The following is a 19,196-nucleotide window of genomic DNA, read 5'->3' on the forward strand; positions in this document are numbered from 1 at the left end:
GTGCTGCTGACTCTGGTCATGGGCCTGATAAGAGATAGGAGATAACATCCGCCACCTGATTGTTTGACATTACCTTGAGTTCATTATGTACATGAATGAAGTCATGGACTGTGGAATCTTTTACACATCTGACAATTGGACTACTGCACAATTGTCTTGAGTTTCAGCAATAATCTCATGCCATGATGTCACACACTCCTTGTCTGAGGTAAGGACTCCGGCACGCTCCTGCTGTCAGCTGTTTTGGTCACGTGAGTCAACACAACCGGACGATGATTTTCGATCTACGTCCTGCGGTGAGTCCAGCATTGGCTTCATCAGTCATTGAAGCACTATGAATGATGTACATCCGCCTAGACAGTATGCCTGTGGAACGCGGGCTCTCGAAGAAGAAACCTGGAGGTCTAAAAATAAATCATGGCGGATAGACCCCTGGGGTACGACTATCACGATATCTTGAGGTTGCTCTGGTTGGACACAGCACTCAACTCGGATGAGATCCGCGAATCCTGTACGCATACAACCCAGCAATTCCCCAGTGCCCCCTCGTCTCGAGAAAACCGCAGTTGGACCATACATGGTGATCTTGTCAATCGTCGGCAAATTCGACTTTGGGTGAACAAATTCGCCACTTCAGATACATTTAGCGCCACAAGCACCGCCACACAGCCACACCATCGGCCAATCAACATGATGATGTTAACGTCCCTGCATGCGATCGTCTAGACCTCCATCTAGACTTGAACCAACGACCACTCATACCACAAGACTTTTACTGGGCTACAGCTAGGCGCAACTTGAATCCTAGATGCCACGATGTTCGGTGTAAAGGGAACAAATCGTCTTGCGTCCCAGTCCTCGAAAGTCGGAGTCATGGTTCGAGATCCTAGACGGATTGATTCTCACAGGGTTTCCCTCCTTGATTCCTCCCCTGCCGTGGTACTCTAGTGCCGACCAAACTCATGCAAGCCGCGTACCCTGGGAGAGACCCTGTTGATATCGGCCTGGTCAGATGAGCGAGTCCTACAATGAATATCATCTCGTGGGTCTGCAATTCCTGGACAGTGAATCTCTACCATCTCTTCCCTGTGAATGAATCTGGTGATCTCAGTCTGCTAACTATCACTTATCTTTTATCTCTCATTCCCAGCTATATAATTAACAGTGAGTGGTTGATGTTGCTACAAACAATCACTCAATCCTCCCTGAGGCATCGCTTCAGCGGTTGACTGCGACCTGAGTGCCACTTACAGCATAATCTACCTACAAAATAACCTCCAGAATGAAGGTACTTCAGATTATGGTCTGCGCTGCGAGCATGTCGCAAGCGGCAGCGCAGTCTCGCTCTTCTGACCCTATCGATCAATTGATATCGGATGCTCTATCGGTCTATACTCAAGTCACATCAATGCTCGCGTCAGCTGTGTCGGTGGCCACTGCTACACCAGCGTCGTCTTTGGCTACCACGACACCGTCCTCGCCAGCGTCAACCACAGCCTCGAGTTCTTCTTCCGAGCCTGAGAGCTCAAGTTCAGCCTCAACTGCAGACTCGACCAGTCAATCAAGCACCTCGACCATATCAGCATCCGGCTCGATGGACTTGACTTCGTCCTCAACCTCTCCTGTGACACTCTCCTCGTCCAGCACCGCCTTGTCGACTTCAATTGAACAGACCTCACTTCCTACGTCCTCGATACAGGGAGCTGCGGCGGAGACACCCACACCAGCTGCCTCTTCAGGAACTTCAAACAATAGTCACCACAAGCTAGCTATCATTCTCGGTTCCGTGCTCGGCATTCTTGCACTTGGCCTCTTCTTGTTAGCAATAGTACTATGTCGGAAGCGCAGGCGACACCTCAACACCTCGCCTCGACATAGCGCTTTGTCTCCTGCGGATGAAGATATCGAAAGCTGGAGAGTCCGCAAGGCTCGCCGCTTCGACAGTTTCCATCACGACCAAGGTGATCACGGTGCACCCTTAATGACCGAAAGTGCCAGACGCAATTCTCAGGAAAATCCCTTTGTTCCCGTCCCACCGCCACCTCGACGATCCGCACCGAATTCTCGTGCAGGATTAACAGATGGAATGGTGCCGCGCGACGAGCCTTTTTTGGAGGACGGCACTGGATATCGGTTGAGTGAGTCACGAAGCTCGGACAGCTCCTCACACAAGAAAGGAGCCCTGGCCGCTGGGATCGCGGGTGCCGCGGTAGGTGCTGGGCTGATGCATCACCACAAAGCGCAAGATGATGAAAAGACCCTTGTCGCCGACGACGGGGCCCTTCCTCCCGAAGCTGAACCCCTCCCTCCCTCGCGACCAAGAAGTATAACCAGAAAACCAGTCCCTGTCAACAATGTCAATAACAGCGAGCCATGGCCATATTCACCCGTCTCACCCATCTCACCTGTTGAGCCAGAGGCGGAGATGGAGTCACTGAACAAGCTACCGTCTCGAAGCAGTGGAGAATCACGCCGTAGTTTCCATCGCGACGCAGCCAGAGCCAACGCCGCATTTGACCAAGAGTACTCTCCTCACCTATATGATGAGCCGGAAGTTGGGGGCCATCACGGAAACGCAATGGCAATAGGCGCAGGCGGGCTAGCTGCAGGGGTACTTGGAGGAGCCGCAATAGCACATCATCAAACCAACAAACGTCGATCGAGAAGTAGCAGTGGTGACAGCAACAGCGATCTTCGTCGACATAGCCAGGGGTCCAATCGCGGTTACAGTCGGAGTCCTCATCGACTGAACGGCGAAGTTCCTAGTCCTGGACACGACCTCTCGACTTCATCGAGCGACACATACGTCGAAGGCTTAACGGAGCCATCTCCCCCTCAGAGCATCCCTCCGCCCAGTCGGCCAGACAATCCGCGGCGGGACTCGGATCCAGATCCATCCACGATCCCACCAACCCCCACAACACGCAGCCGCCGTAACAGTGCACTTGGCACCATGGCACCGCCATCCGCCATCCACAGCTACATCCACCGACCAGCCATTCCCAGTCCGCTATCAACCGAACTTCTTCCTGACAGCTACACGGAATCAGATGCGCGCCACCGCCTCCCGAGCCGCAGTCCACAACGTAGCAGTCTCGGCGCTATCGGTTCTGGTGGAGCCGCAGCCGCTCGCAGAAGCCGCACCTCTCAGGACTACACGCCATACGACATATACTCGGCCAACCCATGGACTAGCAACAACATGACATCGTCATACCCCGTCATCGACGACCCAGCTCCCGTGTCGTCCAGTAAAGCCATTGTTGGTGACAACGGATATCCACACATGGGCGTCCCGCGCCGGAGATCCGGTGGTGAATACGATTATATGTCAACCGGTATTTTTGGACCACAAACTGTTGATGACCCGGAGCCTGTTCCTGCTCCTGCTCCTGCTCCTGCTCCTGTACATGGCCGAGGCGGGTTCGGTGGCAGCGGAACCCGTACAATGTCCATGGCCAGCGATGACAGTACATGGCGCGTCAGTAGCGGTATGCCCGGTGGATGGAGCAAGACTGGCGGTGGCAGCGATGTTTCCGATGGTGGCGGGTCACGAGGGAGTAGAGAGTTACGTCGGCCGACTAGGTTGAGAGCTAGAGATATGAGAGGTGGTGATGATGGGAGACATGATTTGGAAAGAGGGGTTTATGACAGTAGTGGCGTTGGGCAGGCTATGTGAGCGTGCGCGCGAGCGTGCGTTAAGACAATCTGAGTGTCAAACGATGAGATGAGAGATGAGTTGGTTGGGTTGGGTTGAAGTGGAATGGAGTGGAAGTACAGTGGGACAAGAGGAGATGATATGACTGATATGAAATACATACCTCGTTCCTAGCTATGCCTTATGTTATATATTATTTAGTGCCTCCTTGTTTTGCTTTTTGGTTTTCCTTTCTAAAACGATGCATAGATTAGGGCTTGTTCAAGTACTACTGAGTGGTGTCACGAAAAGTCGAGCGGTGTTTCGTCACGACAGAATATAATCTTAATTCTGCCACACTCGCAGACCCCTTAAGGTCAATCATATTACATCAACGTATACTCACGGAAGAGAAAAAATCGCAGCTGTACACCTCAACTAGTAAATTAGTTGTAATCTCCATGATTTAATCGATTTCCAATGCAATTACTCCGTTCTGAGTGACAGAGTCAGCGTCTGTCGCGTGCAGCGAAAACGCCATGCCATGCCATCCGGCCATCCATCAACAACGGACACAATACGTTCCTTTTCGTTGGCCCTTAATGGCGGCCACCAACATCGCCAAAACCATATGCAATCAATATTTTTAATGTACAATCAAACCAATATGACTGCCCAATGCAACATTTCATGGGTCAATATGCATAATTCTGGTATTTCCAGACCCATCCCAAGCCAAGATTGTCTGCCCTGTCCGAGTGCTTTGAGTCTAACCAGCTCTGCTCTCCAGAACCCCCAGTAATGGTGATGCTCCGCCCAAAATCATGTCTTTTTCAAGCCATTTAACACCTTTGTCTCCTTAGTTCAATAGTCTGACCATGTCACTCGGGATTCGACCTGAGGGTGAGACGGTATCCGAACTGCGCTGCCAATCTGTACCAGTATAGGCAGGAGGTGTCTCGGGGGCAGGACTAGCCTCTGCACTGGAATATTCTGATACATTCGGCGGCTGGACAATCTCATTCGAATCGCGACGAGGTGAGAGAGGTTCGGCCGGTAGCTTCTTCGATAACGCGGCGTTTTTTGATGCCGACTTGGTGACCTTGCCGGTAATAATACGCTGAAGTTTGGGATTGGCAGAAGCTCGAATTTTAGTCACCTTTGGTTTGCGATTGAGCGATGTCTTTGATTTAGCGGCAGGTCGTCTCTGATTTTCCTTGCCAAGAACGTCGGCCAGTTTCTTGCCAGAACTGGCTGGGTTATTGGCCTTTGTTGCGGCGTTGAGCTTCTTGAATTCAGGACTGCTTCTCTCAGTGACGTTTAGTTTGATCCTAATCGGAGAATTATTTAGCGGAGGACCCCGTTTTGGCGTCGCCGTTGCTCGATCTCCATTTTGGCTGCGTGGAGGTGTCATGGTATGCAATGCAGGTGAAGGCAAGAGTCGTTGTGCAGCAGATTCTGGCTTCGTCTTCTTTGGTGAGGGTGGAATGACGACCTCGACATCGCCTTGCCTAGCTCGAATTCTTGCAATGTCCGCTTCGGTGTAGGGTTCTGCAACCTCTTGGTTAGGATCATCCCACTCCCTCAAGCCGGCCATCCGCGCGACGTCGTCACTGTCGCCTTTGACGATAAGATCCCACAGATTCTCTAGGTCCTTGCCAGGAGGAATGGGATCATGATTGATCCAGACCGTAGTCCCTTCTCTTCGATCACGCACAATCTGGCACATTTCATGGACGATTCGTCGCACGGTTGGGATCTTCATACTCGTTCCCACGACGATGACGGCATCTGGACGTGTCCGGAAGTCGGCTGTTGTGACGGCGCCAATGGCTTCATCGTCTGGGTTGTGTTCATTGTAGAGGACAATGCGTGGGCGTAGTCGACCAACCCCGTGGCTTCGTTTTCCAGCATGAGCAGTGCGTAAAGTGTCTGCCGCGACACATTGGGGACATAGAGGTGGGGTTGGGCCTTGGAAAAGGTGAGCCTCAAAGTCGGAGATGTGTCTGCACTTTTGACACATCATCTTCTCTAGTCCTCCATGCAGTTGAACAGTCTGAGGAAAGGGGGCCTTGTGATTCAGAGGGACTTGTGTTGCAAGAGGTGGTAGAGTGGTTTCTAGCCCATCGACGTTTTGGGTGTACAAGCGTAACAATCTACCCTCGACGGACAAGCGAGCAAGGAAACGATGAAAGAGAGAAGGCTTGGCGGCGGCCGACATCTTTGAGAGCTTGCGAACCATGTCATGGAAGCTGGAGGTGGAGTGGTCATCTTTGTAGACAGAAGCGTCGAAGAGCATTTTGCCTGATGACTTGAGTTTGTGCTCACCCCTCAGACTGTTGAATAGGCCATGAGAGGAGCGGAAGTCTGGGATGCCAGCAGAGACAGAGATACCAGCACCAGCAATAACAACAATTTTCCTCCTGTTTCTGACGGCTTTCAACAAAGTGTCGAGGGCCTCACACCGGTCGTATTCGGACTGGGCGGTGTCAGAAGTGAGATCCAAATGCTGAGTGGTGCGAATTCTGGGCTCGATCTTGCGGCGCTTCCGTGCTGGTGGCATTTCGTCGCCAGCATGTTGTGAAGGTGGAGGAGTGATGGTCGAGGTCTGCCAACCGGGGGGTAAGATTGGCGAACTGGGAGGAGAAGATAGAGGAGAACTTGGGATGGAGCTTAAAGGTGATGAAGGATCGGATACCTCGTCTGGCGACATGGCGAGAGGAAAAGCGGTCAAATGAAGGACTCTTATTGCATGGTCTTTGTCTTTGTTGATTTTGAAAAGAAGGTACGGCCTTTAGTGTGCTTGCACTTTGAGGGGGTTTGCGGGTTCGACGCTTAGGAACAAGAGTCCGAGGAGTATGTCTCACTCGAGGACCGTGGTTTGCGACTGATGTAGGCGTGGTTGATCCAATGAGTGGGCGTTGTAGGAAAGCAAACCAAGGTGAGAAGGAGAGGCGCAGTCAGGATGAGGCTGGAAAGGTGAGATAGAAGTGGAAGTGGAATGACCAGTAGCGAGAGGAGGAAGAAGTCGGGGGTGGACGGGTGGGTAGTGAGCCAAGTATGTTTAGAGTTGGTGTGTTTGACCTGGATGCATGCTGGCAAGGAGGAGGGACCTTTATTTTTACAAGCGGAGGATTAGGAGGACGGGCGGGATCTAAGGGCGAACCTTGCTTTATGGAGGGTAAGAGTAGAATGAGGGATTAGAGTGAGAGAGGAAGAGGAGCAGAAGAGGGCTACGACGAGGGACGGGAACAAGAGGGCAGTGAGGATTGGGGCCAAGCAATCGCTTGTTCGACTTCAAACAACAATAGTAAATAATCACAATAATAATGAATAGTAGGTGAGCAAAGCCGAACGACCTTGTGAATAGATACAGTCAAATTGCAACAGACCAACAATCTCAGGGCCGAGGGGCTTCGAGTATGCGTAGACATCATCATGATGCCAGACAGTCGTCTGATCAGATCGGACATGGGGACTCGGCCTCGGCCAAAGAGGATCTCCCAAGCTTAAAATGAGCACGCTACACATACGCAACCGCCCTTAGCGGGGGGTCCCATCGTCCCCTTCGGCCCCTTCCAACACCAACGATCTGGGCCGCCCTGCTCTTGCAGGTCGCCATTTTCAGGCCAAAGACTCTGCCTAAGCGTCAACCGCCGTCTCGGCTGGTAGGGGCCTCCAGCTTCAATGATAATGACTGGCCTGAATTGATGCACACCACAGATAATAGGTCTCTGTAGTATGTAGAGACAAGGTGATCGACATATCCTGTAGACTTGGAAAACTGCGCATCCTGCAGGAAATGACAAAATAGACCAGTCAGCCAGTTCAACAGAGTTCGACACACCATCTTGAACGTGATTGCTGGCCTTGTGTGTGCCTGAACAAGGCCAACTCAACTAGCGCCGAATCTCGGGGGTGGATGCCTGCAAAACATGCGACTGTTACCCCGGCTACGCAGGGTTTGATGGGAAGATGTGGCTTGCGGTGTTTGCCCACTGGAGCTTCGAGGGGGGGCATCGGGGGCGCCAACGTGGACGGGCCAAGGCCTAAAGTGGGCGAGGGGACACCTAAAGATGCTAGAGATGCCACAAACGTCTAACCCAAAGTGAAACTCGCTGGTTGGTCTCTGTGCCTATTCACTGATCCGCTTTTGTTTCTGCTTCTGCTGCACGAGCCATGCGGTTGTCATCACCGCACATACTCCATAATTCACTACTACGCATACTAGGCACACTCCATACATACTCAGATCTCATGTGTGACACCAAGTCATAGTCGGCGCCATCGTTACCAAATTTCTCCGACATACCAGCACTCCTGTATAGTGACTGGCTTTTGTTAGATGATTTTTCGTTGCTTGTCACAGTCACAGCCATCCATCGTTACTGACATGACCAGACAAACGACTCATCAACCCACCCTTTGACTCCTGGCTAAGAACCGAATAATTGTATAAAATCATCTACACCAGCCATGGACTTAAACTCTACCTCACATATGGCGGACTAGCTTATCAGCGATAATTATAAATACACATCTGCATCGTGGGCTAAAAATGGACCAACTCGATCAGATGGACGCTGATGGCGATGATTTCGCATCCGCAACCTTTTTCAATCAAAATTCACTCGACCAAATTCAGCAGATTGACCCTACGGCTCATCTAAACGCCGTCGCTAATGTCGCCATCCCCACCGACCCCATTGTCGTCGATAATATTTCTCGCCGCTGGTACTCAGGCTGCCTGGAGCGCATTGCCTGGTCCAGACATGGTCATATTGCCACCATCTCCGATGATGCCACCACAGTCTACATCGAGGCCCTTGAATCCCATCAACCTTCAAACACTTGGGTCCTGATCCAGAGACATGCTCTCTCCACCGTCTTTGAAAATGCCACAAGTCTAGCCTGGAGCTCCACTGGCGGGGAACTGGTCGTCGTCGACACAAAGGCCAAAATATCCATCTTTCAGACTTCCCCTACCGCCCTCAATCGCCTCAATTTGGCCCATCAAGAGACCCTCGACACTTCGACCGCGTCATCACCGCCCATTGGCATGGCATGGTTGAATCAGGACAGACAAGATCGCCCTCGAAATGTTGTCCCTACCGCCAACAAGACAGAAGATCGTTGGACCCATGTCAATGCCCGAGCAAAACCCTTGGGTCCTTATTGGCATCGAGCTGTTGCAGTCGCCCATCGCAGTGGCCTACTCTCTCTTTGTTACCAACGCGGCGATGGACAATACGTCAAGCTCAATCGCCAGCTTTCGCAATCCCCCGACTCTGTCTACAGCCATGCCAGCTTCGCCTCGACCCTCGAAGGCAAGATGTTGGTAGTCTTGCACGCGGTTGATTCCAATATTTCAGTCTACATGATCAACATCGATTGGTCTGAAGTCAAGGCAAACGTCGATGGTGTCCCGGTGCTGACCATCGAAGCCGTCTGTAGCCATGTCTCATCTCAACCAACAGTCTCAGCCGCCATGGGAGGCGACATTTATGATCCCGAGTCATGGCAATTGAGTCATCTCGAGGTGCTGCAAACTTCCGACGTCGAAAAGGCCGTCCATATACCTCCAACCATCTTGGCTGTATCTACTGGGATCAACAAATCTGTTGGTGTCACTGACCCAGGCTACCTCATCTCCAGTCTGATCAAGAGGTGGACCGTCACCTCCGTCGAACAGAGCTTGCACCCTCGCTTCGATGAACTCCCCGCCAAAGGTTCCTCGAGTGCAGAACAAGCGACTGTCGTCACCTTGCAGCGACAGCCTGACAAGGAGGAGCAGGTTATCACATCTCTCCGATACCACGACGCCACCCATTCAGTCATCATCACTACGCAAGAGAACCGAACTGACTTTCTCGGTACGGATGACCTCTCATCAGTCTCTTTTGCAGCATCTCCCACAGAAGTCACATCAATGGCTCAAGCAGGCTTCACATACCCTTTCACCTCAACCATTTACGCATCTAGCTGTTCACCTAGTGCTTGTGTCCGTGCTGATTTGACTCCTGACGGCAAGACTCAGCTGGCACATATGGAATACCACTTCTCACAACCTCCACCCGACCCGTCCCAAGACTCGCCCACCGACGTCGCTCTCGCGTCGCTGAACCTGACGTTCGCTAGAACCTGCTGGTTCAATACTACCATCGACGATGTTCTCCTCTGCGCCGTGAAGAATGTACCTCCGACGCTGGTACCGGGCCTGATCGCGGGCATGTATCGTACCCTCTTCCGCGATAAAGAATACATCAACGATAAGGCCGAAGGCTCAGAACTCGAACGAGTCTTTCACAAACAAGTCATATCTAAAGTTATGGCATATCACAGTGGTCTAACGACCTTTTGCCCAGGCCTCTCGTCCATCGACCCAATCACCCCAGGAGCTAAACCATGGACCTTGACTGCTCAATGGGCCTGGTTCGCAAACAATATCCGCCAGACCGCCACTATCCTGTACACCAGTCTGAGAGACTTCAATAATCTCAACGTGATCCTCAGCCCAGACTTCACCGACATCCTCTGTGGCCAGATCAGGTGGGGCATGACTGTCATCAGACTCGTGATCAACACCATCCTCGAAGTTGGCGACCGCGAGACCAACCCCGACATATTTGACGATCAAAATCAAAACCGACTTGGTGACACTGTAGGAGATGGCAGTCAAGGCCTAGTCGCTCTCCTCATCAACTGCCACTGGTCTCGCATTTTCCTCGTGGCATTTGTCCGCGCCGTTCGAGCATACGCTAAACACCCAGACCCCAAACTGAAACACCAAATCCAAGTCCTGCAATGCATCCAAAACGAAACGACAGGAAAAGGCGTCTCCTTTCCTGCAATCGAAGCGCTCCTCGAATCACGATGGTCCAGCCCCGGCGACGTCGAGGGCGATCCTGCCGCCACCGCTGCGAGACAAGTCGAGATGATGGCCACTGGCACCGTCCATGAGGCTTACCAGGGAACCGTCAAAACTATCCTCACTAAATTGATCAACCCACCCCACGGGCTAAGATCCAAATTGCTGATCGATCGTCTAAAGCTGTTCACCGAGCAAACCGACATGGACTTTTTGTTTCTGAATCATCAGGTTCAAGGGAAGCAATTACCTAGCACCAGACCGACGCCCGTGTATGATGTGCTCCGCAAGAAACTCATCACTAAGGGTGTGCTGGAGCACAGTCACTCCGGCAGTAGCGGTCAGTTGGTCCTGAGGAAGTGTGTCAGGTGCGGAAGTTTTAGTGAGGATGTCAATATTCCGCCAAAGGACTGGTCAAGGCCGGTTGTCGCCCTGATGGGTAGATGCATGTGTGATGGTGCGTGGATCATGGTTCCTTGGGAGTCTTGAGCCTTGATTCTGGGTGAGGAAGCCGATGTGTTTGTTAATGACAATGTGACTACCATAGATGTTATGTTTCACACGAGTTGCAGTCAGTCGTGCAGTCGACATAGACGCAATGTACGGCATGACTATAAGGACTCAAACAAAGAGTCTGGATCGTTCACTGGTCCTGCAAATAAATGTGGACATACGATTGTGATTCTTTTTTCGTTTTTAAATTGGCTAGGCGTCTAAATCCTTGCATAGCAAGAACTCCGTAGGCCATTTCTCCTGGCATGTTGCTTCTCAAGTCTGCATCGCGCAAGATTTGATTTACATCCATGCAGGTCATGATATGACTATCCTTTATCCATCACCAAAGTAGAAATTTTGCAGCGCCATGACTTATAGTAGCATGCTTCACAGCAACCACCAAGCCATAAGTCAACTAGTCAAGATTCTTCCCGGTCTGGCGCACAAAGGTTATCATCTCCGACCACCCCACCCTCACCCTCATCTCGAAGAATCGCAATAGTCGTCCATCATCAGCATGAAAAGCTCGCGACCACTGTTAACCACGCTGTTGTTGTCCGACCAAAACTCTCAACGACGGTCTCTCTATTCGGCCTTGATGGCATATTTCCGCGCAGGGAAATGGGTCTGCTTCTTCTTTTGCTTCTCGGTGACTCGGCTGGCGTCCTTCTTGCTCAATCGTCGTCGGATGGCACGGGTCTGCTTTGCTCGGAGATCCAGAGGGAGGTACTTCTTCTTGGCGTAGAAGAGTCGCAGTTGGTGTCGTTGGTTGGCGTTGATGACGGTCAAAACGCGGGCAATTGATTTGCGGAGATCATGTCTGAAAGAGAAGAAAAAAATCATCGGTCAGTAATATGTTCCAAATTGTTTTGCGAGGCGTCAATTTTCATGTTCCGTCGATGGCTGGAGTTTTTTTATATCCATTTTTCTTTGACTTCCTCTTCAATGATGCGGGTTGGTTCAATACACATACATTCTGGTCAATTTTGACGTAGCACCGCCGGAAATCTTCTGGACTCTTAGGGATCCCAATTCGGTCTTGAGCTCGTCGAGTTGCTTCTGCAAATCATCCTTTCCCTTGCCCCAGAGTTGGCCGGGCTTGACTTTGGCGCTTGACGACTACATAAAACCAATGTGTTAGTGATACCTCGGGGTGAGAGTGACGAGTAGGAGGTGTATTTGGGGCGCCGTACCATCTTGAGTGATTAAAGACCTCGTCGAAATTGTCAAGGGTTGTGGGTGATTGAGGTTGAGGTTGTCGTTGAACCGCAGGTAGCGAAGTGTTGGCTGCGCAAGGAAAATCCATTGTGTGGTGAGTGCCAAGATTTTTGTCTTCTCACGTGATTATACGCTATCCCATGTTAAGCTTAGCAGCTTCTTCCGACAAAGTTCCACCTGGGCCTCGTCAGACAAGCCAACGAGCCAACGGCATCCTTGCATGCAGGGGCAGGCTATAACAAAGAGGCGGTTGCGATCCTTGAAACTCCTTGTTGCTTGAAAGAGCAACATGGCCTGTATGGCCGATTACTATCACGAAATCCATTGAAAATACCTCTCAGCTCTGAACTTGGATTCACTCTGCCCTGTATTCATGGCAAGTGGTACTGGATGGGCGCAGCTGCGCCAGCAGATTAGAGGCCTCGAGAGTCAGGTATTACTCGATCACAGCACCGGCCACAATTCCCATATTGACTTACATCCTAGACTGAGACTCTTTTCCACACATACTCCCAATACGTTTCCGCCCCTAATTTACCACCGAAGCCATCTCCAGAGGAGCAGAGAATCGAGTCGGAGATTGAAGAGTTGTTGGAAAAGGTATGGCCAGGGCGAGATACCTTATGCACATCCATGCGGTGTCTAACAGACTTGGATAGCGTGACAGTTTAATATCTCAACTTTCTCGATTACTTGATTCGGAGAGTGCACTTAGCACATCGAGCCTGAAACAGAACAACCTGTCGCGACATAGGGAGGTTTTGACCGAGCATCGACAGGAGCTTCGCCGACTTAAGTCTTCCATTTCCGAGGCACGAGACCGACAACATCTCCTTGCCAATGTACGGTCCGACATTGATGCTTTCAGAACGTCCAACCCAGCAGAAGCAGAGGCTGAGTATATGCTTCAAGAGCGAGGACGATTAGATCAGAGTCATAATGTGATTGACGGTGTTTTGTCGCAAGCCTATGCCATCAATGAGAATTTCGGAATTCAAAGGGAGACAATCGCAAGTATTAACCGTCGCATCACATCGGCGGCGGCACAGATTCCCGGAGTCAACGGCCTCATCTCCAGAATCGGGACCAAGCGAAGGAGAGATGGCATCATTTTGGGAAGCTTCATTGCATTCTGTTTCCTAATGCTGCTCTACTTTAGCTGAGAATCTGTCCACGCAGATTTTGCACAAGCATTGAAGGATTCCTCGCGGCCTGTCCTGACAATATTGGCAGTGAACAAACTGTTGACAGAGTGCATATCAGTTTCGAGTTCCCAGAACGGAAACGAACGTTACGATCGAAGCAAGGCCAATTGTGTGCCTTTAGGGGGGCTTAGCACTCTTGACCCTCCAGCAACCTCTGCAATGCTCCACATCACCAACCGACTGAAGACCACTTACATATTGTTGTCCTCAGGGAGGTTCTGGTGGACAACTCATCATATGGATGGGCGTTCGCTTTACCAGATTGAATACTTTGAGACAGAGACAGGCCCCTTTCTCGAGGAGTGTTTTCACGAGGTAATGGTCATGGTGGACATGGCCAGAAGGAAAGAGGATGCTCAGAGCACCGGCCCGGCAGATACGAATCCTCGACCATTACTTCCCTACCACATTTCGGAAATAGGGACGCCATGGGAATCAGCAACCCGGATAAGGAGAAAGGAGCAGAGGTTGAAGAATACCCTTCAAGGCCTGAACGCTCCCTATATTCGTGCAAATACCTGACTATCAAGGTGCAGTCCTCGAAACCCTCAGATGTGCAACTACGGGAAATAGGGTCTGGATTTTCCCAAGGGGTTCGATATTCTGCTAGATCAGAATTGAGCATGATGCAGGTACACATAAACTGTAGGGCGTCCACAAAACGGATGTTTACACAGTACTCCACTAATCCAGGAGAGTAAAACCCATTCTCACCCGCCGAGGCCCTTGTATATTCCTATGCATTCTGCCCGTGTGCCTATACCGGCACTCGATGCAACGTGGAATAAGTGAGCTTGAGCGCTTCATTTCTAGTACCAGAAATTGAAAATGAAGTAAACTTGGGGTCTAGGTCGTGTATCTGGCAAAGAAGCAAAAGGCGATCGTCTACAAAACATTTCACCATAAAGCGGGGGCAAGAACGGTTACTTAGTAGGGAACCAGATATCCACTCGATTTAACGGTAACAAGGTTTTATGAGAGCCGCTGCTGTTATCGTTCTATAAATCCTACTCACAGGGCGGGTTCCAGCCTCACCACTGAAACAAGTCGAAGAGCGAGCAGAATTCACTCATCTTGGCTGTGAAATTCAAGTCGTGGCATTACCTATACCTTCCTCCTTGGTGATGGACCTCAAGCGTAGCCAAGGGAGGCCCAAGCGGCTCTTTTGCCCCCCTAAATAGGATTTATTGGGGGCGTAACCGAAGGTTTGAGGACCAGTCGGGACCACCGTTAGGGGGTCAAATACGCACCCTTGGCCCCCCAAACAGGAGGGGAAGGATGACTTTTGGCGTTGAGATTTCAATTGCCGGGGGCTTGGGGGCCTCGCAAGGACCAGACAACGAAACAACCCATGTGCCCCCTCGGCCCTCGCGTAGGACCGAATCCAAGCATATGCAGGAGCATTTAGGTAGGTGAACGGGTGTTCGATCACAAGTTCCAGGCCCTTGGGACCTGCCGAGAAAGGTAGTAAAGTCGTGTTGGCATCGGCATTTGGCGGCTGAGGCTGATCTAGACTCCTGCGCGCATTACTCCGTACATACTGCAATGCTCATTCTCAAACCACCATCGCAGCATGGTGAGGCGATCACTGCAGTTTCTGTCCATGAGTGCTGCACGCACGTAGTAACGGTAGATTACATACTGTGCATACATACCCTACTACGTGACTAACTAACACATGCGCATACTATCCGTATATCTCGCGGACTCCAGCTCGAGCTGTTGCTAAAAGTGGAACGAAGGTGTAACATGCCACGCGTCCAGGATGTTTTGATTTTATGGGCGCTTTTGGTCTTAAATAGTGACTGAGCTACTTGCTTTACAGAAAGGCGAGGACTTTTCCCAAGAGCTGGTGGCGGCTGGCGGACCGTTACATCCTGAGAGCATGGCACGGGCTGATGATGTCCGCTTCTTATTTTTGTCTTCTTGGTGCTTGGTGTTTGACCGGAATTCGGCACCATCATAGTCTTGTAGGGGATTGAAGTCGGTTTGCTCGCTCAAATCCACGTCATAACCGTGGCCACCATTCTCCCTCGTGACTAAATGCCGCCTGGCTCTCCACCAGACTTAAGCTGACCTAAAAGGCTTGGTTGCGATAGAGTTCTTCGACCACCACTTCCTCTCCTCTGGAACGATTAGCAGCGCTCCGTAGTAGCCCAACGATAGCAATTGGGAATGGATCAGCCATTGTCCTCCTGAAGCGGGAGAGCAACCAGGCATGTGTTATAGATACGTATGGTAGGTATCAAGATGGCAGACGTCAGGACTGATCTCCTGAGGACCTGAGGCGCATTTGCAGTATCTCATCAGGCCAGCTTTTAAACCTTTAGGCTGAACTTGTCAGACCAGACTTCTGTCGTCGCTGCATGCAACGCACTCCTTCTTGATGGAGATATACTGTACGGGGTGTTTGATGTAGAGCACAGGACTCTAGGATGCGTTACGTGGCTTCTCTCAGCTGGCAGCACGAGGACGGACTAGTATTATTACTCGTGGTCGACCGACCCAAACTCTGTGCTATCAGTACTGTTCCTTCGCTCATGACTTGTGGACACAGACCACTATCATCAAATGCCCAGGTCTTGGAATCAAAATCCTAATACAATCAAGCATTTCTTGCATGCAATCTGCGCCAACACGATGTGGTATCTGTCCAGCAGACGGCCACGACACCCGTACAGGGATAGGATCGTCCCAATTCTCGACCCATCTCCGCTCTCGTTTCTGCCGGCGCGGCCTCTGCGTCTTTTTGCCCATGGATTTCTCTTGTGGCTTTTTCCAACGAGCTTTCTCCCAAGCCGTTCCTGGGCACAGATTCCAAGAAGCCATGCGATGGATACACAAGTTGATGACTGAGAAAAATCCCGAGGTTCTCAGAGGTGAGAAAAAACCCTCATACATTATTAGATAGTGCTCATTCACCTCCACTGCTATTCGTGGTCACAGTCTCCATCACCATCACCATGTCCACCCCTCTCCACAATCCCAACCCATACATACTTGACATACCACTTCATACCAATAACCGTTGTGTTTGTGTCTTTCTTGGGCTTGCCTCCCGTCTCTTGGTCCAACATGATCTCATTCCCCCTCTATCCAGGCGTTGTTAGTCCAGTTTCTGTCTTACTGTTCTATTCGACCTCCCAGGGTCCTTTCGCCATTCTTTTCCCTCCCGCTCGCGTCCAAAGCTTGTCTCTTGTAGAGTAGTAGCCTTCCATTCGGGCGGGTTTTCGCCGGCTACTGGCCGCGTTTTCAATTGCCAGTTGCCCGCCCTTTGGTCATGGCTGAAAAATAAGTTTTCTGGTGACCAACACCCCAGACATGCAAATACGGCATTCCAAGGATCGAGCCCTTGGGCCCTTGGGTGAACCTGTAAACTTTTGCGCACTGTAACACTCACGGCACCTTTGAGTCTTTGCTTTCACACTTGATTGAACCTTACCTTCTGTCCCTGTAATCTACCCTCCACATTTGGTGTCGCTTCGCTCGCGCTCGCTCTCGTTCTCGCTTTTAGACTCTCTCTTTCTCGTACTTCTTTAATAACACACCCAGATCCCTTCGTATCGTAATCTTGATCCTCCTTCTCCTTCTCCTTCTCCTTTGGTCATTTTTACTCTCCATCCCACTACTACTGGCGGTTGTTGATCTCGACAGACCTCATCCTTTCTCACTCCGCCCAAACATTTTTCCGCCACTACGCTAGATAACTCGACTCCAAACCACCACCCGCTCAACCTCTGGCCCTCCTCGTCAATATACTTTGAGTACGACTACGCTCTGCGCAGGACCGCCAATCTACAAAATCCAACTTTTGTGACCCTGTTGGCCGAAAACAGCGAATTTATTGTACATCTGTACGGAGTCTAGACAATGGGAGCGCAGCGGTAGACAATCTCGTTGCACTCCGGACTCGTTCCATTTGCGCATGACTTAGGCAATGGACTATTCTACCCTCCACTCCTCCAACGAAGCAAGATCAAATCCTCTCACACAACGACAACATATCCTACCGACCCATCGATCGTAACATTTGACACCGGCCGCATATATCACTTATCCCATCTTTTTGTCCTCATAAGAATCGTCTTCCGTCCGACGACCCAAAATGTGCATATATTACACATATCATTGGAATTGCTGCCCAGGGACGGCAAGACCAGCTCCATATTATTTGCATGAAATGTGCGACAAAGCCACTGCTCCGAAACCAGCGACCAGAGCCGACAGACTGCTCAAGAAATGTAAAGTGGTCCATGAGATTCTCGACGGCGCCGAAGCCGAGAACCCTTGCCCTCGGTGTGGGTACGTCGTCCCCACCCCTCACCTGACAACAATAGCTGACATGCAAATACTAGGACCAAGCCTGAAAACTGTGATCAAGTATCACCATCTGACGACAATTGACGAACTTTTGCTTGAGAATTCATGGTGAATTTGGGGTCCTGGACATGGACAAAATTTGTATCAAATAAGTGGTGTTTGAGCGTTTGGATGGCACCATAATGAGTGTGGAAATTAATTGTTTCGGAAGATCTGCATGTCATTTTGGCACAGGTTTAGCTGTTTATTGGGGTGAGGATGTGAGCTCGTCCTTGATGAGCTTTTTAATGCCAGCGTTGAGACCGTCAATTTCTCCCGCCCAGGCATCACCGCTTCCTGCCCATCTGATCTTGCAGGAAGGGTCGACGAGATAGACGTATCCGACCTGGGAATTGAGAAGACCTATGGCGTCTCGAATTTCATCAGTCAAACCTCGGCGGATATCGCGGGGGAGCTTGATCATGAAGTATTTGTCCCACCGCTCCTTCGGAATCATTCGTCTGAGTCGATACTTGAAGAGCCAGACTAGCCAAGACCGTGCAATATCGCCTTGTAGATTGATGTCAATCCTCTGGACCATTCCATCACTGTTTTCGAGGAGCTTGTTCAGTTGTGGATTCTCCTTTGCTCCAACAAATGACTCGACTTGCTCCGTAGCCCACTCGTTTGCCTGGAAGCAAACAATTGACACCTTGCCTCTAAGCAGAGGTGTGGTGTCTTTGCCTCCCTTTCCTCCATCTCCTTCTTTTGACAGAGTTTTGCCCCAAAGATTGGGGAAATAGAGAGCCTTATCCTTCTTGAACAACCGTTCGTTAGACACAAAGCTTTTGCCTCTGTGATAATCTACTCGACGCCATTCCTGAAAGTAGGGTCGAAGGTATGATCGTAGATACACCCGTCTACGTTCCAACGCTTTCTCGTAGCTGGAGAAGTCTTTTCTTCGTTCGCTAAAGGATCGCGTCTCATACGGAACATTTTGACCGGGAGCAGGAGGATGCTGTAGGCCCAATGGATACGCAAGAACGGACGGCGTAAAGACTTCGCCTCTCTCGCCCTTGGGAATGGGAATTCTCGAGATTGCCGAAACACTGTCCGGATTTCGGTCGAGACCGACATGTATAGGGACCTTTTGAGCTGCAAGCTCGTGTGGAGTTGGTTTTGGGTCAGATTTAGGAAGCGGCTTTGGGGTCGACTTCAGTTCAGGCTTGGGAGTCGACTTTGGCTTGGGTTGGGAACTTGTGGACGAGGAGACATGTCGTGCGAATTGTGAGGAAACTCTTGCGCCGCGGTATAGGCATCGACTATGCGGCCGGAGGGCGATCGACGTGAACAATCCGAGAAGGTCTGTCCGAGCCGACATGATGCAAGGCTAGGCCTTGTAGATCTCCCCCTTGCGGCCTGTTGCTAACTGGCGTCCAAACGTGACTGATGGCAGCAACCTGTATAAGGCGTG

General features: G+C 50.9%; 8 protein-coding genes across 9 annotated transcripts; 5 read left to right on the forward strand and 3 right to left on the reverse strand.

Moving 5' to 3' along the window:
• The first annotated feature begins 100 nt into the window (after window positions 1-100).
• Window positions 101-3,852, forward strand: PV10_08509 (uncharacterized protein). The gene has a single exon (XM_016373539.1). It carries the CDS (start codon window positions 1,283-1,285, stop codon window positions 3,677-3,679), a length of 2,397 nt encoding a protein of 798 aa, XP_016220450.1. The 5' UTR covers window positions 101-1,282; the 3' UTR covers window positions 3,680-3,852.
• Window positions 3,853-4,059: 207 nt separating this feature from the next.
• On the reverse strand, window positions 4,060-6,928 carry PV10_08510 (uncharacterized protein). Its single transcript, XM_016373540.1, has one exon. It carries the CDS (start codon window positions 6,348-6,350, stop codon window positions 4,497-4,499), a length of 1,854 nt encoding a protein of 617 aa, XP_016220451.1. The 5' UTR covers window positions 6,351-6,928; the 3' UTR covers window positions 4,060-4,496.
• A 958-nt stretch (window positions 6,929-7,886) lies between these two features.
• PV10_08511 (uncharacterized protein) lies at window positions 7,887-11,072 on the forward strand. The gene has a single exon (XM_016373541.1). The coding sequence runs from the start codon at window positions 8,196-8,198 to the stop codon at window positions 10,992-10,994; it is 2,799 nt and encodes a 932-aa protein (XP_016220452.1). The 5' UTR covers window positions 7,887-8,195; the 3' UTR covers window positions 10,995-11,072.
• A 16-nt stretch (window positions 11,073-11,088) lies between these two features.
• PV10_08512 (60S ribosomal protein L35) lies at window positions 11,089-12,283 on the reverse strand. The gene is made up of 3 exons (XM_016373542.1): window positions 12,194-12,283; window positions 11,974-12,119; window positions 11,089-11,820 (listed from the first exon to the last, which is right to left on the reverse strand). The coding sequence occupies exons 1-3, from the start codon at window positions 12,194-12,196 to the stop codon at window positions 11,586-11,588; spliced, it is 384 nt and encodes a 127-aa protein (XP_016220453.1). The 5' UTR covers window positions 12,197-12,283; the 3' UTR covers window positions 11,089-11,585.
• A 308-nt stretch (window positions 12,284-12,591) lies between these two features.
• Window positions 12,592-13,381, forward strand: PV10_08513 (uncharacterized protein; the record flags this gene model as incomplete). The annotated part of the gene is made up of 3 exons (XM_016373543.1): window positions 12,592-12,651; window positions 12,705-12,818; window positions 12,878-13,381. The coding sequence occupies 3 exons, from the start codon at window positions 12,592-12,594 to the stop codon at window positions 13,379-13,381; spliced, it is 678 nt and encodes a 225-aa protein (XP_016220454.1).
• Window positions 13,382-13,582: 201 nt separating this feature from the next.
• Window positions 13,583-13,945, forward strand: PV10_08514 (uncharacterized protein; the record flags this gene model as incomplete). Its single annotated transcript, XM_016373544.1, has 1 exon — window positions 13,583-13,945. The coding sequence occupies one exon, from the start codon at window positions 13,583-13,585 to the stop codon at window positions 13,943-13,945; it is 363 nt and encodes a 120-aa protein (XP_016220455.1).
• A 2,852-nt stretch (window positions 13,946-16,797) lies between these two features.
• PV10_08515 lies at window positions 16,798-18,425 on the forward strand. 2 transcript variants are annotated; one of them, XM_016373546.1, is made up of 2 exons: window positions 16,798-17,725; window positions 17,779-18,425. In XM_016373546.1, exons 1-2 carry the CDS (start codon window positions 17,529-17,531, stop codon window positions 17,825-17,827), a joined length of 246 nt encoding a protein of 81 aa, XP_016220457.1. In that variant the 5' UTR covers window positions 16,798-17,528; the 3' UTR covers window positions 17,828-18,425. The 2 variants fall into 2 exon arrangements, with proteins under 2 accessions (XP_016220457.1, XP_016220456.1); XM_016373545.1 differs by having other exon boundaries at window positions 16,798-18,425.
• On the reverse strand, window positions 17,242-19,188 carry PV10_08516 (uncharacterized protein). The gene has a single exon (XM_016373547.1). The coding sequence runs from the start codon at window positions 19,101-19,103 to the stop codon at window positions 17,988-17,990; it is 1,116 nt and encodes a 371-aa protein (XP_016220458.1). The 5' UTR covers window positions 19,104-19,188; the 3' UTR covers window positions 17,242-17,987.
• Between the last annotated feature and the right edge of the window lie 8 nt (window positions 19,189-19,196).

This window comes from Exophiala mesophila (assembly GCF_000836275.1).
Source record: "Exophiala mesophila strain CBS 40295 unplaced genomic scaffold supercont1.6, whole genome shotgun sequence".
Lineage (NCBI taxonomy): Eukaryota > Fungi > Ascomycota > Eurotiomycetes > Chaetothyriales > Herpotrichiellaceae > Exophiala > Exophiala mesophila.

What these genes read in the sequence shown, in the direction of transcription:
- PV10_08509 (XM_016373539.1), top strand. Translation starts at nt 1,283, where the DNA reads ATGAAGGTACTTCAGATTATGGTCTGCGCTGCGAGCATGTCGCAAGCG.
- PV10_08510 (XM_016373540.1), bottom strand. Translation starts at nt 6,350, where the DNA reads ATGTCGCCAGACGAGGTATCCGATCCTTCATCACCTTTAAGCTCCATC.
- PV10_08511 (XM_016373541.1), top strand. Translation starts at nt 8,196, where the DNA reads ATGGACCAACTCGATCAGATGGACGCTGATGGCGATGATTTCGCATCC.
- PV10_08512 (XM_016373542.1), bottom strand. An exon ending in ACGTCAAAATTGACCAGAAT is followed by an intron (nt 11,821 to 11,973) that starts GTATGTGTATTG and finishes CTTCTCTTTCAG; the next exon opens with ACATGATCTCCGCAAATCAA.
- PV10_08515 (XM_016373545.1), top strand. Translation starts at nt 17,529, where the DNA reads ATGTGCATATATTACACATATCATTGGAATTGCTGCCCAGGGACGGCA.
- PV10_08516 (XM_016373547.1), bottom strand. Translation starts at nt 19,103, where the DNA reads ATGTCGGCTCGGACAGACCTTCTCGGATTGTTCACGTCGATCGCCCTC.